The sequence below is a fragment of the Mytilus californianus genome, unplaced genomic scaffold (genome assembly GCF_021869535.1).
Source record: "Mytilus californianus isolate M0D057914Y unplaced genomic scaffold, xbMytCali1.0.p SCAF_3, whole genome shotgun sequence".
In the NCBI taxonomy this organism is placed as follows: Eukaryota; Metazoa; Mollusca; class Bivalvia; order Mytilida; family Mytilidae; genus Mytilus; species Mytilus californianus.
Window position 1 is genome coordinate 86,490,175 of NW_026262679.1, and position 19,792 is coordinate 86,509,966.

The following is a 19,792-nucleotide window of genomic DNA, read 5'->3' on the forward strand; positions in this document are numbered from 1 at the left end:
TACTTCTGGCCATTTTTTATAAGTCTGAAACATGAAGTATGCTATCTGTTGCTTTTAATAGGTGATAACTTATACATAGAGACATTAAAAAGTGTAAGTTTTGGTATATTTTGGTTTTTAGAAGCCCAAATTTGATAGTTGAAATTATTCTAATTCAACGCCACAATTCAGCACCCAAAGTTCAGATATGAAAAATGCCACAATTTTTATAATTGGTATCATATGGCTTTGAAACTTTATAAACTGTTTCATAATACACTAAGCTTAAATCATACCAAGTTTTATTAGAATTGGTCAAGGTTTAGACCCCTAATAGGCCAAGGACCACAATTAATGATCCCGCTTTTCGTTGTCCACGAATATAGTTCCTTTTAATTAGAGTGTATTTTTTCTTAATTTTTTTTCTTTCCCTTCCTCACTCATTTCTTAGATTTTTTTGGATGGAAATGAAAGAAGAGAGATGAAATAAACTTTTGGATGTTGTATTTTAACTGATTTTGATATGGAAAGAGTAATTAGGCCAGGTGCAAAAAGGTGATATTTACAGTTTTCGGAACATCTCTTGACTTGTCCATAGGGGTATGGATGTGTATTGGCTAAATTTGTAAGATGCTGGGGAGCGATATTTCTGAATGTTTGATATATGTTTGGACTAGTACTGTACTTTACACACACAAAATATTTGACAAAAAGAACCGGAGCATTTTTTTTAATGAAACAAAACATTATAAAGAACTAATAGAGAATTTAATTGTGGTCTGTGGCCATATAGTAGTCAAGATAACCCAGTGAACATTTTGCTGGTGTTTGCCTCATTTTCAGTTAATCTTGATCTCCATAATTGTGTATTATTTATGTATATCAAGATTTATGTTTGCAGATGTGGATGAGTGTACTGTTGACAGATTATCTTGTCAGAATGGACAATGTATAAACATTCCAGGCAGTTATAGGTGTGAATGTGAGATGGGATTTACTACGTCAGAAGATGAGAAAGCTTGCCAAGGTATCCATCTAGTCATATTATGCTAAGATAAAAAAAAAATATAACAAGAAACCAACAAATTAATAAATGCAAGGACCATTTGTTCACAAAAATCATAGTGTGTCGTAGGAATTTCAAGATGCTCATTACACCTCTCTAACAGTTATAGTTGAATTATTAATTAAAAGTTTAAAGATTTTATTATTATAGCTGTAACTTTGTAAGGAAAAAAGGTACTGAATGGGTTGTCAAGAAGTGATTACAGTCTTGTAAGTGCTCTCACAACTTCATTTCTTGACAGAATTTTATTAAATTTAAATCAGCCTTGTCCTGGACAACTTTGAAAATCAGCTACAACCAACTGTTCTTACAGGATTTATGCCCTTTGAAATGTAAATTATGTAGAAAATTGCATATTCACCTACCTTTCATGTAAACATTTTTTTAAATTATATCAAGGTTCATATGAGCACCCCCAAGGGTGACTGGGGAACAGAAATATGGTCACTTTGGACTTCTTCAGACCAGCAGTAAAACCCTTGCCAAAGTGGGTCATCCATTAGGCTGCAGCCATGTCAGAATGGGGACGTTAAATCCAATGCCTGGTGTTGAGAGAGTGCCATACTTTGCACGTTAAGAACCCTTGCAACAACTCTAAAATGGATCTGTAGGTGGCCTGGTGCACGGCAAAATGTCTGTCCCTATCCAAAATCTTAATATAATACATGGACTATTTTTATACTGGTTCTCACATCATGTTTTGTTTGATTTTCAGACATTGATGAGTGTATATTCAAGCACTTGTGTGTTAATGGACAATGTGAGAATACATATGGACACTTCAGATGTAACTGTGAACAGGGCTATACACTGGACCAGACAGGTGGAAATTGTACAGGTACATTATTTCTTATATTATGTTTTATTTAAAGACTGGTTCCTGAAAACAATTTTACCTGATGGAAAAAGTTTGATATCTTTTGATCTGTATGAGATAAATGGGTGACTTAAAGACATTTCCTCAGTACCATACATAGTAGCAATTTATTTTAATATAACATAAGATAATAATTACTGATACCTCAACTTTCTAATATTTTTACACATTTAAATTGGGGTTTTTTTGTAAGCATATATACTATATTAGAGTACAATCTTTTTGGTTTTAACAAACTAATTAAGATTCATTGCCGTTTTTGTAAAATAAAAAAAAGTTGATTTAAATTCTATTTATTGTTTTAAAATGGTGAATCTGTAGAAGTTCAACACATATTGTCATACTTTCAGATATAAATGAGTGTTTGAACCCAGATAACTGTAGATATGGGACGTGTATAAACACCAGTGGAAAGTACATCTGTCAGTGTCCACCAAACTTTACGTTGACACCATCTGGAACAGCTTGTATTGGTAAGTACATCTGTCAGTTCACCAAACTTTACGTTGACACCATCTGGAACAGCTTGTATTGGTAAGTACATCTGTCAGTGTCCACCAAACTTTACGTTGACACCATCTGGAACAGCATGTATTGGTAAGACTCTATGTTAGATAAGTGCTATTAATAGCATACTTTAATGACTGAAGCAAACATTTTTCACTGTAAATTTTAGTGTTGATAAATTGAAATTGCCTATAAATTTCAACAAAAATGCTACTTAAGTGCAGTCAGTAGTAGGAGTGAACAGAAAACTTAGAATGTTGAATGAATATTCAAATTTGTATAAATAAAAACCTTAAAGAATATGTTCATAGTTGAAGCATTTCTTGAAATGTTTTTCAGTAAAGAAGCAAGTCCTAACCAAAACCTAGTTGTCTTGGGTTAGGACATATTTCAAAATCTGATTATGGAGAGAAGTGCTTAATAGTTAGTATAATATTTGAAAAATAAGCTACAAGTAATAAAAAGTTTTCTTTTTGTCAATGTCTAATCTTGATGAAATTCCACTGGCTAAAACATTTTTGTAATTTAGATTTAAGAATTGGTACCTGTTACTTGGAAGGGCCTGCTGTATCACAAGGAGTTGGTAGATGTAGAGGAGAGATTGGTACAAACTTATTACGATCTTCATGTTGTTGTTCTGTTGGTAAAGGATGGGGTGAAGCAAGGGGCATGTGTGAGCACTGTCCCAGAAATGGATCATGTAAGTAGAAATTTACGTAAAACTCCGTTTTTATAGTTAAAAAATTCTTCCTAGAATTTCTTCATATTCCAGAAACAGTGCCAATTAAGTTATATGATATTTAAAGTAAATGGACAGATTAAATAAGAAAGATAGCCTTAGATAAATAAAAAAAGAGAGACAAATTTGATGCAAGGTTTTTTTCTGATGATGATCCATTTGTAAAAGCCGTATTATCCATATCTGTTATTATCACAGACAGTTATCAAAATGATTACTGTAAATTCAGAAATTATTGCGACTGGGTGATGATCGCAATAATAAGAATTCGCATTATGATATCTGATACATATGTCCTTATGCAGATTTTCTTGAAATCGCAATAATTCATTCCACATTTTTGTCCATTCTTAAAAAATCACAATAATAAATGAACGCAATAATTTCTGAATTTACAGTATCATATTTTTTTATTTTTAGCTGAGTATAGATCCCTCTGTCCAGGTGGTCCAGGATTCAAACCAGGAAACACCACAACAGGAGGTATAGATGGTAAGAATGAGCAGTAGTTCTGTATTAATATAAAATATGGGGTATATGTCAATGAGACAACAACCTGACTATAGAGTTAACCAAATGACTTTCAGGAGCCAATATACAATCTTCAGCAATAGACAGGTGTCTATACAACATGTTGAACTTTAAATTGTCTCAAGTCTATGAGAGTTGTGAATAAATTAAACAGAAGCAAAGAAAAATCTGTGATCAAGACCAATTTTATTCTCCAAATAACAGATATGACATAGGACAATCACTGACAAGATTTCTGACTCTGGACGGGCACATGCATGTATAGGCAAGGTTAAACTTGTTTGAGATCTCAACCCTGCCCCTTTTAATCTTGATAAGTGAAATAATAAAATGTACATAAAAGGCATACAATAAAAATCTGTAGAGGAAAAGCACTGAACTCTAAATAACGGTATAATTAAGAAATGACTGTAATATTTTTTTCTGTCTATGAAGAAATAACATAAAAAATGTGGTGCACACTGAATAAACCTAGTAGTTGTTTATTTAAAAGTGTGCACCACATTTTTTGAGGTTATTTCAAATAGACACAAAAAATATTACAGTCATTCCTTATAACTTAATTCTAATTTCCATTTTTAAGGAGTAAATCATGAAAAAATGTTGATGATGTCACGGTCACATTACAAAATTATGTCTTATGAGCTGATAGACAAACAAATTTCAGCCAATCAGAAGACATGTTACATCAAAAATTAAAAACGATAATTTGTTTTGTTCTGAATATGCATGAATATTCGCAACTGTATGTTTAGAAAAGAACAGTTGATCAATTAGTGATACTGTCAATTGAACATCGAACATCTAAAAGCTCTTCTTTTGTAAAAAAAAAAATGTGTTGAGAATGCACATGACAACGCATAATATAATTGTTGCTCTGTATAGATATGAACTGTTTGCCTTATTTTGTTAGACATAGACGAATGTGTAGAAATCTCTGGTATATGTGAAGGTGGAGAATGTCAGAATACTTATGGTGGATATATCTGTATATGTCCTACTGGATATAGACTCCAGCGTCACAGGTGCATAGGTATGTTATGTCTGGTAGACACAGAATACTTATGGTGGATATATCTGTATACGTCCTACTGGATATAGACTCCAGGGTTACAGGTGTATAGTTATTTTTAGTAGCATTGTATTATTTATAGGAAAAACCCAGAATAGTTATGAATAATGAGAGTATTTGTAGTGAATACATTATGAGACAACACAAATAACCTAAATACATCTAGTGGTCAACATACAATCTTCAACAAAAGATGGCTTTCTATCAAATATTTCAACCTGTTAATCATCCAGAGCCTAAATAAGTTGTGAATAAATTAAACAGACACCATCAAAGATTTTCCAAAGGCACAAAATTTTTCAAATATTTACAAAAAAATTTCGGCATATATGTGAACAGGGCCTGTTGTATCATTCCCACATAAATGATGCTCAATAAATTATGTTTTTTCCTATAAGAAATGAAGTTTTGGTATTGAGCAGGTCCTGCTTCCTTCATGTTGGATTATACAAGATACTCATCAAAGATACCAAGCTTAAAATTTTGTATGAGGGTCTGATTGAGGGGTCCTTCAATTCTGTATTCTTTAATTTTTTAGGCCATTTTTCTCTATTCTTTATATTTTTTGCTCATTATTCTCTATTCTGTAAACTGGGCCATCCACACCCTCTTGTATGCCAGATGTTTTATATACAAAAGATTCATCAGTGATGCACGAATCAAAAAAGTTAAAATGCCTAATAACGTACAAAGTTGAAGAGCTTTGAGGACCCACAAGATAACCACTGATCTGAAAGAGACATGAAATTTACAATATGTTACAGTCAGGGAGTTTTGGAAAGTTAGCTGCAATCTACATGCTTGCCACACTATCTATCTGGCAGTAAATTTATGTGTAAATGTAAAATTTTTAAAGAAAGAGACATATTAGCACAGAATGTTATTGCAGTGTTGAAAATGAATAGGTTTTAGAATACATAAATACTTTGCAATGATTTCATTTGGAAGGCATGATTGAATCCCATGTAAAGACAAACAAGGATGGAAATTAACTGTTTTAAAATTCTTGAATTTAATATTTATACTGAAAATAAAAAGAAATTAAACAAATTTTGTGTTTAATTGAGCTTTTTTTTAAATAGATATTGATGAATGTAGAGAGAATCCTACATTATGTGGAGAAGGGACATGTGCTAATATACAAGGTAGCTTCAAGTGCATGTGTCCTGATGGATATGTACCAATGATTGGTGAGAAAGGTTGTATGGGTAAGTCTTATTTTAGATGTATTGCTTGAATTCAAAAGTTTATTTTGAAGTATTACTCAAATGGGAATTGCTGAACAAAAACTTTTTGTCCACAGACATGACATGTTTGTTTTTGAACAAAAAATCAACCATTTTTACAGACATTTACATTATTGGTCGAAGTGGGCAGCCAAAGGATGAGTGTGACCTAATGAATACAAGTTCACTAACCAATACTAAATTCTCTCATACCCATCATAAAATATTAATAAGAATAGAATGTGTTACCTACATTGTTTAAATATGCTTCATTTGTATCCTGTTTGATAGTCGTCTCATTGGCAACCATACCACATCTCCTTATTTTATATTACTTGTTTAAATATTTACTCTGAAAATCCTTTGTCATATAAACACTAATTATCAAAACAAAATAAGTTGAACTGATTTACATATTACACCATTACAAAGTAAACAAATCAAACTAAATTCATTGGAAATTGCAGAGTCATTATGATTCGTGGGATATCAAAGAAGTAGTTTCGATAAGGCTCGAGATGGCCCCTTTTTTAGTTATAATTTCAAAATTAGGATTTATTGACCAATATCACAATGAATTATAGCTGATACAGTGACTAGATATGAAATATGTCTTTTTGTTGAAAATTTACGTACTTGCGTTCTATTCATGACGTCACAAATAGAACTCATGTTGATTTTCCATGAATATGGGTAAATTTCCATTGATTTTTTAGTCAGGATCCATAGATCGCATGTGTCGACAGAAAAGATCTTTCAAAATAATGTTTGTTATAACATTTTACATATCTGACTTGAATATTTTGTTTGTCTATGTATGCACTCTGTTTCCTAGGCCTGAATTTGGTTAAAATCCGGATGATTTTGTCAAATTTCGCAGAAGTCTCTATTTGTGGCTTATTTGGGATGTAAAAATCGACGTTTTAAAATATAAATTTGACAAAAATAGTCCTATTTAACTTTCTTACATGTCTTTTCATCAACTTAAAACATTTTTTATCTTGAAACATTGAACTATATAATCTGGGCCAAATATGGTCCTTACTGAACTTAAATTACTCCTTTCATGGATTTCGTTGGTAAATGATAACCATGAATTTAAATGTTTAACTTAGTACACATTTTCTATATGCTTGTATGCAGACTTTTGCAAAACCACAAAATCAGATGTCTATGAAAATACAACTTTTTATCAATCCACGAATAAATAGTATCCATGAAAACAAATTAATCCACAGTACATATGATCTTATATGATGAGATGTTTCTGTTTTAGATATGAGGAAAGGAAACTGTTATTCATCATACTTTACACAGCTGAGACGACCATACCAGCTGGTTTGTGAAAGTCCTTTGTCATCTAATGTCACCAAAAAGATGTGTTGTTGTAGTTCACTTGGTAAAGCTTGGAATTCTCCCTGTGAAGTATGCCCAGAAGCTGGAACTGGTAGGTTAAAAATAGAATTTAGTAAGTAAAAAAAAAAATGTTTCGAAAAAACATATATACCAAACAACCATTGAACTTTATTTGCAAATCCGACCATTTTTTTTGTCTAGCATGTTTTGATCTGAATCACTGATTCATGCTCAACAATCAATCAATTAGCTTGGAAGTTTACAGTGATTTGTATGCCACAACTACATTAGTAGGGGGACGTTATGTTTTTAGTCTTGTGTGTTTGTCTATTCATTCGTTAATAGTCTAGTACTTTACCATGGGATGTGGTCACATCAACTTAAATCTCTCATACACATATTCATTATGATGTGAACTATTTTAAAAATATTTGCCAAATTAAAGTTTCGATGCTGATTTAACTACTCATTGAAATGGTGATGTGATAGTGTGAGCAGTGCATCGTGTCTTATGGAAACATATTCTTGTTAAAAAGTCAAATGACTAAATAAAATCATGTGAAGAAAAACTTGTTAAATAAACACTAATTAGATCACAAGACAGACTAACATAGAATAATAAAAAATCCAAAAAGTCTGTTATGAGAATAGTTTCATTGGTTATTTACTGTGGTTTCATTATTATTTGTTGGATATCAATTTTCGTGGGTTTCGTAGGTACAAGTAAACCATGAATTCAAATGTTCAACGAATTACAAATTTTTCATAGGTTTTGTATGCAGAGATTGGTAAAACCACTAAATCAAATATCCACGAAAATGCAAGTTTTCCTCAATCCACGAAAATTGGTACCTACGAAAATAAATGAATCCACAGTATATATGATTTCTAGTTAACTTTTTGGTCAGATCCAGCTTTTATTGCTATAACTGTATCAGAGATGTGAAAAAAATATTTGTGTCTGCTCATAGTTAAGTAATTGTTTCACTTATGCTGTGTTTAGATTTATCTTTTGTTTCTTTTGGTAATATTTTTTTTATTTAGACCATTGTAAATTGTACTTGCAGGAGACTATAGTGAGCTATGTGGACCAAAAGATATTAGTCGTAAGTAGATATATGTGTAAAGATTAATTAAAAGAAATACATTTCTATTTCAATTTCTTTGAAAAATACCCTTTTTTTAAGGTTTGGAAAATTTCTTGCAGATTTAATGGGTCCATTCAAAATAAAGACTTAGAAATTTTGTAGTTGGTTTGGTATTGTATTGTTTCAATGATGACTGAAATGTGGAATTAGCTTCCTAGCAGAATATAACATTTTGTAACATCATATTTTTTTACGTGACAGCTATTCCAAAAGATTCTTCAAAAGCAGCACATTTAGAATATTTCTTTACCAAATTTGTCAAGGCTGTTCCAGAAATAAATGTGTGGAAGGGTGGGAAAGCTCTAATTTTCATTCTGCCAAGCATAAAATAGTAATTAAATATTTCCCCTCCCCCTCCCAACCCTCTACAATCAATTCTTGAACAGGTTTTAGTAAGCTTAAATATATAAACTATAGATATATAAAGTTAAAATTTATTCAGTTTATATCAGCTTTGTAACACATCCAGTTATTTTTGTTTGAAGTAAAGTACATAATTTTGTATATGTAATATTTTTACCTATGTTGCCAACAACAATGGCCGGTCTAGAAACTGCTCGACTTCGTTCCTCATTCTCCCCATCTGTCTGGCCAAAAGACCTTGAGTAGAAAACTTGGCTTCTATGACTGGGAATGATTTTATATTTGGTCTGCAACTTGATAATGTTTTGTGACATATAAGCAATTTTAAGGTCTACTTTGCAGCTACGTTTTGTTTCCCGTAGTTTAAAATTTCAATCATTATACACAGTGATGTCGGTCCAGACCCAGTTTTGGTCTTGTTTTACTTGAACTCAATAAATATGATTAGATCTATATATTTTTCAGGTATAAATGAATGTGAGATATTTGGAAACAACATATGTAAGAATGGTCAATGTTTTGACACAGCAGAAAGTTTCAGATGTCAATGTAATACTGGTTACCTGTATAATCCAACAACATTTAACTGTGAAGGTAAATTATAATACTGGTTACCTGTATAATCTAGCTACATGTAATTGTGAAGGAAGAATATTATATTCTTAAGAATTGTTAAAATTTAGAGAAAATTGGAAATGATTTATCTACAGAAATGCAAATTTACATCTTATTTCATTACTGGCTGATGGTGAAGGATACAGTACTTGTAGTGCCAAAATATTTTAAAACACCGATCAATCATTAAACATAAACACGTCACTAAATTCCTAAGTCTTTCCTAGTTTAGCAATAGTTACTAAAAGATCATGTTGTGTATTTATAACAAAGACTTTTGATGTATATATATATATAGATTCTTACATTGGTACCAGTGGATTATCAGATTTATCCAGAGATAGTTAAATTATCAAATTTTAAAGTCCGAGCCTTGTCAAGGACTTAAAAATTGATAATTTAACTATTAAGGTTGGATAAATCCCATAATCCACGAGTGACTATGTAAGAATCTGTTTCTCTACTGATGATCAAATAATTTTTTTGTAATTAACGAAAATCCCCTTCGAGTGCTTTCCACATTCCACAAAGTTGTCAACTTCGTTAACACCTTACACTTTGATTCATTCAGTGAGCTGACAGAGGTTATGACCCTTAAACTCATCCAATCATCTTCTGAGATCATTGGCAACAACCCATTAATTAGATTTTTTCATACAATGGGTCCAGAAAGCGTTGAATTGCCAAAGAATTATAGAAATGTATACATGTATATGTAACTGTAACCTTGTTGATTTGATTGATTCTGTACAAAAGATTGCATATAGATTTTTTACAATTTCATATTTTCAGACGAGGATGAATGCAGAAGACAATTGTCACCATGTGCTGGTATATCACAATGTATGAACACTCAAGGAAGTTATTTCTGTAGGTGTCCCACTGGATATAAACTGACCCCTGACCTTCACAGTTGTCAAGGTAAGTTTTGCATTCATGTTCTTACATAGAAACAGTGTTGTGAATCCACTTATAGGTATATTAAGAATGTAAAAAAACTTTACATCCTTGAAATGAAAAATAACACACTTGTTTTTTAAGTGTTTGATAGTTCGCCTATGGTGTTGTTGACTCAAGAGATGGTATTTTGTTCAATTGTTATTTCTTAAGATTCTAGATGTTTATCAGACTTTGATCAATATTATACAACATCTAGTGTTAAGTTAAATACAAATAGCATACAATATATTTTTTTAGGTGAATATTTTCTTAAATTATGTGAATTTATGTTGATTGTGTCACTCACAATGAAAAATCATTCATTTGAAATCATCTACATTAGCTACTATAAATCTTTGTAGATATTTTAAGTATATAATGATTAATTTGTAGACGTGGATGAATGTAGGGATATTTCTGGAATCTGCAACAATGGTGAATGTACCAACTTGGATGGCAGCTTCAAGTGTATCTGTAGACCTGGTTATAGGCTTAACCAAAACAGGGACTCTTGTATAGGTATGCTATACATATACATGTATATCTGTTTTAAAAAAGGCTTTCAGGAAATCATTTCAGAGAAATTTTCATTATTTATGTAATTTTCGCCACTACAAGGATGTAAAGCGGGCATGGAAATACCTGTCCTTTTGGTCTTCTATTATAAATAAGAAGAGGTGGTATGAGTGCCAATGAGACAACTCTCCATCCAAGTCAAAATGTATAAAAAGTTAACAATTATAGGTCAAAGTACGGCCTTCAACATGGAGCCTTGGCGTACACCAAACAGCAAGCTTTAAAGGGCCCCAAAATGACTAGTGTAAAACAATTCAAACTGGAAAACCAACGTTCTAATCTATATAAAAAAAAACGAGAAACACTTATGAACCACACCAACAAACGACAACAACTGAACAACAGGCTCCTGACTTAGGACAGGTGCATACAAATGCAGCGGGTTGAAACATTTAAACAGGCGCCAACCTTCATCCTAACCTGAGATAGTAGTGTAACATTACAACATAAAATATCAATTGAAATGGCTTAACTCTATCAAAAAGACATATAAACAAAAACTAGTTAACATACACTGAATGAATAAGTTTGATCTATGACACAAAATAAATACAATATTAATAAAAAAAAGATGTAGCAATAGTGTCAAAAAGACAACTCTAACCTGGAACTATTTTTAAAAGGAGTTAGGCCCTGGAAATAGAATTATATGGAAGATATCATTGTAAGCACATTAGAGTTGACATTGGAGCACTGTTACTTTTATTTATGGTAAATTTAATCAGTTAAATTAAACAAGCAATTTAATTTATCTTTAACTGCATTATTGGTTTGAACAATTAAACATGTGTAGTAGCAGACATAAAATTATGTTCAAAGCAAATTTCCAGAAAGATAAAAAAATTTCATCGTTAAAAGTTTATATTATGAAGAAAAATAGATCATTTTTGTTTGGAAATGGCAAATAAATGTATAAACTTATATTCTCCTGCTAGAGAAAAAAATTGTTAGCAAGTATGACAGTAAACAATGGCTATTTCATTCCTGGTTGCTTGAATTGTAGACAGTTTACACTGAAGATTTCATATTTTATTAGATATTGATGAATGTGTGGCCAGACCAGGATTTTGTAGAAATGGTACATGTGAAAACTTGGAAGGAGATTTCAGCTGTCATTGTAACCCAGGCTTTAGATTGTCAGAATCCAGAGATTGTGAAGGTATTGTAAAATAAGGAGATATGGTATGATTGCCAATTAGACAACTTTCCATCAAAGTTCAAATGAAGTTGATGTAAGCAATTATAAGCAACCGTACGGCCTTCAACAATAAGAAAACCCATACCATATAGTCTGCTAGAAAAGGGCCAGACATCAAAAATATAAAACAATTCAGTTGAGAAAACTAACTGCCTAATTTATAACAAAACAATTTACGAAAAACAAAAATGACAGTCATGAACCAACAACAACCACTGAACTACAGGCTCCTGACTTGGGACAGGCACATTAAGAATAGTTATAAATAGAATCTGTTTAATGTGTTTAATTCTCTTATATCATAAACTGAAGAAATAAGGGAGGAAATTGGTTTACATTATGTTATATTTTTCTATCATTTTAATGTATACACATTGTTGAAGGCCGTACCGTGACCTATAGTTGTTAATTTCTATGTCATTTGGTCTCTTGTGGAGAGTTGTCTCATTGGCAATCATACCACATCTTCTTTTTTATACATCTATTGATATAGAATATCATGATTTTTACAGCTGTTATCCTAATGCTAGCAAGTTACAGGTTTGGTTAGCTTGCTTGCTTTGTTTGTATTAAAGTTTGCTCAAGCATTGTTATTAAGATTGACATCTGCAAACAATATAAGTAAGCAGAGTTAAACCTGTATATAGCTAAATTTGATTATTTGATAATGTCCAATCAAATTTAAATATTATGTATAGAAGTTTAACTCCGCCTTTTGATATTGTTTTCAGATGTCAATCTTAACTACAATGCTTGAGCAAACATTAATACAAACAATGCAAGCAAGCCAACCAAACCTTTAAATTGCTAGCATTAGGATAACAGCTGTAAATTGAAAAAGAAAATTAGCCTTTACAGAGGACATAACTATAATAATAATACATGACTAGCATTTGTATAGTCTATTTTGAAAAATATGTCTACCAAGCCAGTTGACATATGCTATTGACCAAAGTGTTTGATGCCAAGGTTTCTAAAGAAATTCTTTGAAGACAAGACTGTTTAATAGGCAAAAGTGTCTGGAGATTTTCATATAACTGAGAATAGAATTTTTAACAGTACACGATATCCCTAAAGTTCATTTCATAATGCCCCATAGGGTGAAGAAGATCTATATTCTTAGGTCACTTGGTCATAGGTCAAGGTCACAGCATCTATTGATAGACTTATCACAATGAGTCATAGTTAAAACTAAGACTTAAAAATACATTTATTTTCCAAAGCCTTAATGTCAATGTTTCAAAAGAAAATTCTCCAAAATTTGCTCTTTTTCATGTTATCACATAGACTTGATATTTTGGGCCAAATGATTGGTTTTCCATCATCTGACATAAATTCTCAGCAGATTTTACAGTCTCCATCCCCCTAAAACAAAACAGTACCAAACACAAAAAACAGTACTTATATTACAAGTCCATGAGTTCTGCAAATGTGCCAATAATGCTTCTGTATTTTTTGCTCAGTATGAATGAATACTTAATATATATATTTGTAGATGTAAATGAGTGCCTTAACCAGGTAGGAATGTGTCAGAATGGACGATGTATAAACACAGTTGGAAGTTTTACTTGTCAGTGTCAAGTTGGCTTCACATTGTCACCAGATGGTAGCAACTGTATAGGTTAGTTTTAAAGACTTCAGAATATTTCTAGATATGCAAGCTGTATAGGTAATTTATAAACACTGTTATTGAAAGTTTACTTGTCAGTGTCAAGCCAGCTTCAGATTGTTGTAAGATGGTACCAACTGTATATAGCTAGGTTTTAAAGGCTTCAGAATATCACTAGATTGTACCAACTGTATGTGTAATTTATAAATATTTCTCAATACCAAACTAGTTTCAGACATTCACTAGATGGTACAGACTAAAAAATTTATAACTACTGTGGAAAGTGTTTATTTTTAGTAACAAGCACTCTTGAATCAGTCAATTGATGATGAAAACTGCATAAGTTAGTTATGTTGAAGCAGTAATTTTGTCTTGTCAGTGTCGAAAGACTTCCAAATATCACTGGATGGTATACACTGTATAGTATATTATGAATACTGAGTTTTCGATGACAAAAAGTAACTTTATATCTGTATAGATAAATTATGAATTTTGTTGATAGATGTGGATGAGTGTCAAGAGGACCGAGACATATGTAGGAATGGAATATGTAGGAACACAGATGGATTTTATAGATGTTTCTGTGATGATGGGTATATTATGTCCCAGTCAGGAGAGTTTTGTGTTGGTAAGTACCTAAATGGCCACAGAGTCGCATGTAAAAAGAGTTAGAGAATACTAAGGGGTATCTCAAAAACCTAGTAAAGTGAAAGACAAAACTGTGACAAAAACAAAAACATTTAAAAAACAAAAACAGTCCATGAAGCACTTAACAGAAAACTAATGATGATCAATACGAAATCCATCAACACCTTTTGTGTACTCTGGTGTGCATAAAGGTGTAAAATATATCACTGTAGTTAATGCAGACACATTGATAGTAATTGAATTTTTACCAATTTTTCTTTTTTCTTCTGATTTTACCTTTCTTCAACAAATTGGACATTTTGATAGAAAAACAAAGGATATGGGGTATCCTTCCATGACACAAAATCAGTACATGCACAACAAAAAACACAAAAAGTAAAGGAACAGCTTTTTATTGCTGTTCTTCATCTCAAAGTCACAGTGAGACCTTCAATATGGAGCAAAAAAACTCTCACCTCACTGCAAGTTTAAGACGACCCCTAGCACCAGCAAGCGGAATTCTTTGCAAAAATTGTTTGGAAAGATTTTGTGAGATGTAACACCACTAAATCGGGCCCGGTCAAAAAAGAACATACTGAGTCTGGTTACAAATACCCTACAAGAATTATAATGTAGAATTTAAGACTAGAACATCAAATGTTTCACAACAAAGCAATTGTGATAGTTCATATGCTTAGATAAAGAATCTTTGAATGAGTTTTGGCTGGCTTTTTTAAAGTTGATAATGGATATTTGCTTCACATCTTCTTATTTCTTTGACTGGGATCTGATGACTTTTGATTATGTAAGTTTATTTGATATATATATTTGATATCTTTAACTATTTTAAGGCTATTTTACATAAAAATTAGACCAGTAACAAGGTTCTTTATTTTCTCTGAAAAATGTGTATGAATATATGTTTTCAGACAAGAATGAATGTTTAACAGAAGCAGGATTGTGTGCCAATGGTAGATGTGTTAATACTGTTGGTGGATTTAAATGTATCTGTCCTCCAGGGTCACTAATGACATTGGATGGTAGAAGTTGCTTAGGTAATATTTTATGAAATGATTTTCCCATCTATATCTACATGTCATAATATATCCTGTGAATTAAATGAATTCATGCTTAATAAATACATATGGTATAGATAAGTTCTTAATATATTGTTGAGAAGTTTAAGTACCCAGAAAACTAGTTTAGTCCATCAAATTTGGTTTCTTTTAGCCTTTATATCTTATTCTTTATTGGTTTTCTTTGTTAGTAATATTTTTTCTTGGTTGAGTTCATTGTTGGGTGTTTGATGCAGTTTACCATTTTGTCCAGTATGGTTTATTTCTCTCATCTTTACTGTATATCATATAATTTAACTTGTTATATTATTTAGAAAACATGTTTACAGCTCAAAATTATTTGAACAGAACTTAAAATTAAAATGTTGAAAGCTTGGTAACTGAAGGACAAAAGAAAAACTTGAGGTCACCTTCATCTATAGGAATGAAACCTTGTTTGGGTGTCAGAAATATTTCTGATAATTCTCAAATCATAAAAAATGATTGAAAAAAAAGAATAATAGTCTGACTGTGCAAGAGACAACTATACAAAGTAAATCATGAGTAATTGTAAATTTTGAAAGTTTTATTGTTGTTCTTTATCTTGATAGTTATCAATGAATTTTGAGGAAATCAACTGATCCACAAGAAATTGTTAGTTTTGCCAGATTCCTTAAATTACAACACAATGCACAACTACTTTTTATATACAGATATAAGAGAAGGTAACTGTTTCAACAGATTTACCAATGGCCGTTGTTTGGATCCAAGGTCCAGAAATACAACACGTCCCAAATGTTGCTGCAGTCGAGGCGAAGCCTGGGGAAGCTCAGAACTTTGTGAGATTTGTCCCAAACCTGGAGAAGGTAACTCTTTTTAAGTAGGAAATTTTATAGACTGAAAGCGTATTGATTGAAATATTGTAGAAAATAAGCCAACATATGGTGACAGTAAATCTGACGTTTTCTTAAACAAATCAAAGCCAGGTGTATGTAAATCTTACCCTTACTTTAACAATGCAACAGATATTGTCAGTAAATTATACTTCTGATTTTAACAAAGGCAGTACCTGGTGCCATACTGTAACCATTCTCATACCTTAAAAGTTTTAACAAGCAAGAACAAGCAGCAAATATTGTAAGTACTTTCAGAACATAAATATAAACCTTGCTAAATTACTAAACCACTACACTGAGCCAAATTTTTTAAATGTGTGTTAATTTAAGAGGTTGCAGTGTAGATGAAGACATGTCACAGTACCCAGGCATAATTATGACTGGCCTGTCTTTGCTCTAACTCCTAAATGCTGTGTGTACAGAGAGAAAATACCAGTTTAGAGTCTGGTTTGAAATGGCTTTTGATCAAACCTATAACATTTCACTCTTGATGAGTGTGCTACCACAACACCAGAGAAGTGGTTCACTTTAACAAGGCAATATTCAGTATCAGTAAATCATGACTTCTAGTTGTATAAGTGAACATTTTATTTGTTTTAAAGCCATTCTTATTATATATAAGATAATTTTCTCAATCATAGTTGCTTACAAATTACCTTTAAATTGATTGCTGATGTAAATTAATCCAAAGAGTTTAACATATGAAGTAAGTGTACTGTATTTTGCAGCTGGTTTTGACCTACTATGTCCTGATGGTTTTGGAAGAATCACAGATCCATCTGGAGGAACAAGAGGTTAGCTGATATTTATCTTTATTAGCAATATATATTTTTTGAAGTTTTAAAGAAGATTTCATAAAAAACTGAAAGGTAAAACTATCATCTTGTTGTTTGATCGAAATTGTTCATTCCTAATTTGATTTTTTGTTTGTTTGTATTGAATGATTCAAAATAGATTAATGGCTATGTTTCATTTCTCCAGATATCAATGAGTGTGTAGATAATCCAGACCTTTGTAGGAACGGTAGATGTATTAACACTGATGGATCATTCAGGTGTGATTGTGACCCTGGTTATAAACTGGACAGATCTGGTACTACATGTATTGGTGAGTTTTATTAGGATATATATCTTGACAACAGAACAAGAGTAAGCTATGTCAGTGGTTGTCATCGTTTCCCTATATTTTTGTCTGATAGGAATTTTGATGTTCAAGGCAGTTCTTCAATAGCTTCTAATGAATTCAATCACACATGTCTCTAAACTCAATCTCCTTTCATTTATATAAAATATAAGAAACAGCCATCCTAAAAAGCATAAGTGAAAGACATGGGTTGCCATATGACCCCCGTAGATGCCCAATACAATTATGCTTATTTTACTGTGTCTATAGCAACTTATTTTATTGTCTGTAACTGCAAAGCATAGAAGGCCCTTGAAATGCTGATGTCCCTTTATCTGTCCAATGAAGTTATACAGTCACACCTACAGTTGTCTTCAGATTTTGATAAAATTTATGTCAAACAAGATTAAAATTCAGTGCTGATAGATTTTTGTTTTGAGAGTTATGCTACTTGATAAAAAAAACCCAAAAAATGATTAATTTTACATTGCAAGTGCTCTCTTGGCAAAATTTCTCATTGAATTTATGTCAAAGGTTAAAATCAGCAAAATCTATTATACATTGATTTCGAAAAATCAGCTCTTATCATATATTTTGGACAGTTATGCCCCTTAGAAATGGAAATAATAGGAAGTCAACATTGTAAGGGTTCTCACACCTACATATCTCATTGGGGTTTAATCAAATTTATATCAAAGGTTTATATCAGCAAAAGTCATTTGAAAATCGGTGCAGATGGATTATTTTTGCTGCTGTTATGCCCTTTAAAATTAGTGAAATGGAATATTCCAGTGTATCCACAAGGAACATTGGCATATATGGAGCAATCTTGTTAATCTGTGTATAATTTGCAGTTAATGAACTAATGTTAATTATTAGTCCCCTAACGACGAAATAGAAGGGGACTTAAGGTTTGCACTCCACACTTTTTTCCTCGTGATTGAATATATTGATTTGATATATGGTGTATTGTTTTATCATGACAAGTTACAGATCAAGTTAGAATTTTGTTCCGGTCTGACAATTTTGTGCAGAGTTATGGTCCTTGGACTTAGAAAATTCACTCAAATAATCAGTTTTCCGCACTTTTTTTTGTCATGCTTGAAGATATTGATTAGATGATTGGTATATAGTTTTATCATGACAAGTTATAGATCAAGCTCGAATTTTGGTCTGGTCTAATGATTTTGTGCTGAGTTATGGTCCTTGGACTTAGAAAATTCACTCAAATAATCAGTTTTCCTCACTTTTTTTCATCATGCTTGAAGATATTGACTTGATATTTGTTATATAGTTTACACCATGACAATTTATAGATCAAGTAAGCATTTTGTTCCAGTACAATGAATTTTTAACCAGTAGGGAACTATGTATTGCCAGGCAATACTCACAGAATGCTTTTTCAGTATTTATTTTTAAATCTTTAACTGATATTTGTTATACATGTTTATTTTACAGATGATGATGAGTGTGTAAGCAGACCCGGTATTTGTGGAAATGGCACCTGTACTAATGTCATTGGTAGCTTCCGGTGTTCTTGTAGTGCTGGATTTGAACAAGGCATAGACAATACATGTCAAGGTAAAAATATAAAATTGTTCAAAAGATATATTCACCTAATTCAGCCCCTGGTGCTGTTTGCTGAGGGCCTGTACAGAGTCAGGACTATAACAGAAATTACTATCAACTGTTCCAGTGATAGTAATTTGAAGGGATTTTTTGTTGGCCAGAATATATTTTTTATAATATATTTTTATATATATATGCATTTTCTTTAAAATTTAGTGTTATTCTTTATTCTAATATGATGCTCTTCTTTGCTTTATAAATAAAGCTATGTTCTAATTCCAATAAAACCTGGAGTACATATTTTTGACATCAGAATTGAATTTGTAACATTAGATTATTTTGAATGATGCCTGAGTTATAGTTGATATTTCTATGGAAGTTTCTTGCTATGAAATTCAATGTAACCTCTAAAAAGTAAGTCTATACTGTATCTGCTCTGTTTCAGTCATAGAACATTTGTTGTTTTAAGAATGCTTTTGCTTCATTTAATAAAAATGGCTGCCTTTCAAATGTGTCTCAAAGGTCAGTTTCAATAAAAAAAAGTTGAAAAATTTTCCTACATGTACTAGTATTTAAATAACTTTTTCATGGCATGATCTATGCACATTTTAACATGGATAATGCTCAGTGTAAAGATATTGATAAATGAAATGCATACCCATGTTAAAATGAGCATAGAGCATGACATGAACAAATTGTTTCATTAAAAATATCTAACTATA

General features: G+C 31.6%; 1 protein-coding gene across 1 annotated transcript in view; it reads left to right on the forward strand.

Moving 5' to 3' along the window:
- Positions 1–19,792, forward strand: part of LOC127735298 (fibrillin-2-like) — a 116,741-nt gene that overhangs the window by 67,566 nt on the left and 29,383 nt on the right. The window contains exons 33-52 of the mRNA XM_052245425.1: positions 881–1,006; positions 1,761–1,883; positions 2,273–2,395; positions 2,959–3,129; positions 3,589–3,660; positions 4,613–4,732; positions 5,854–5,979; positions 7,274–7,444; positions 8,421–8,459; positions 9,330–9,458; positions 10,272–10,400; positions 10,812–10,937; positions 12,031–12,153; positions 13,688–13,813; positions 14,304–14,429; positions 15,358–15,483; positions 16,197–16,349; positions 17,108–17,173; positions 17,361–17,486; positions 18,960–19,082. Coding sequence (XP_052101385.1) covers positions 881–1,006; positions 1,761–1,883; positions 2,273–2,395; positions 2,959–3,129; positions 3,589–3,660; positions 4,613–4,732; positions 5,854–5,979; positions 7,274–7,444; positions 8,421–8,459; positions 9,330–9,458; positions 10,272–10,400; positions 10,812–10,937; positions 12,031–12,153; positions 13,688–13,813; positions 14,304–14,429; positions 15,358–15,483; positions 16,197–16,349; positions 17,108–17,173; positions 17,361–17,486; positions 18,960–19,082 — 2,424 coding nt within the window. The remainder of the gene's footprint in view (positions 1–880; positions 1,007–1,760; positions 1,884–2,272; positions 2,396–2,958; positions 3,130–3,588; positions 3,661–4,612; positions 4,733–5,853; positions 5,980–7,273; positions 7,445–8,420; positions 8,460–9,329; positions 9,459–10,271; positions 10,401–10,811; positions 10,938–12,030; positions 12,154–13,687; positions 13,814–14,303; positions 14,430–15,357; positions 15,484–16,196; positions 16,350–17,107; positions 17,174–17,360; positions 17,487–18,959; positions 19,083–19,792) is intronic.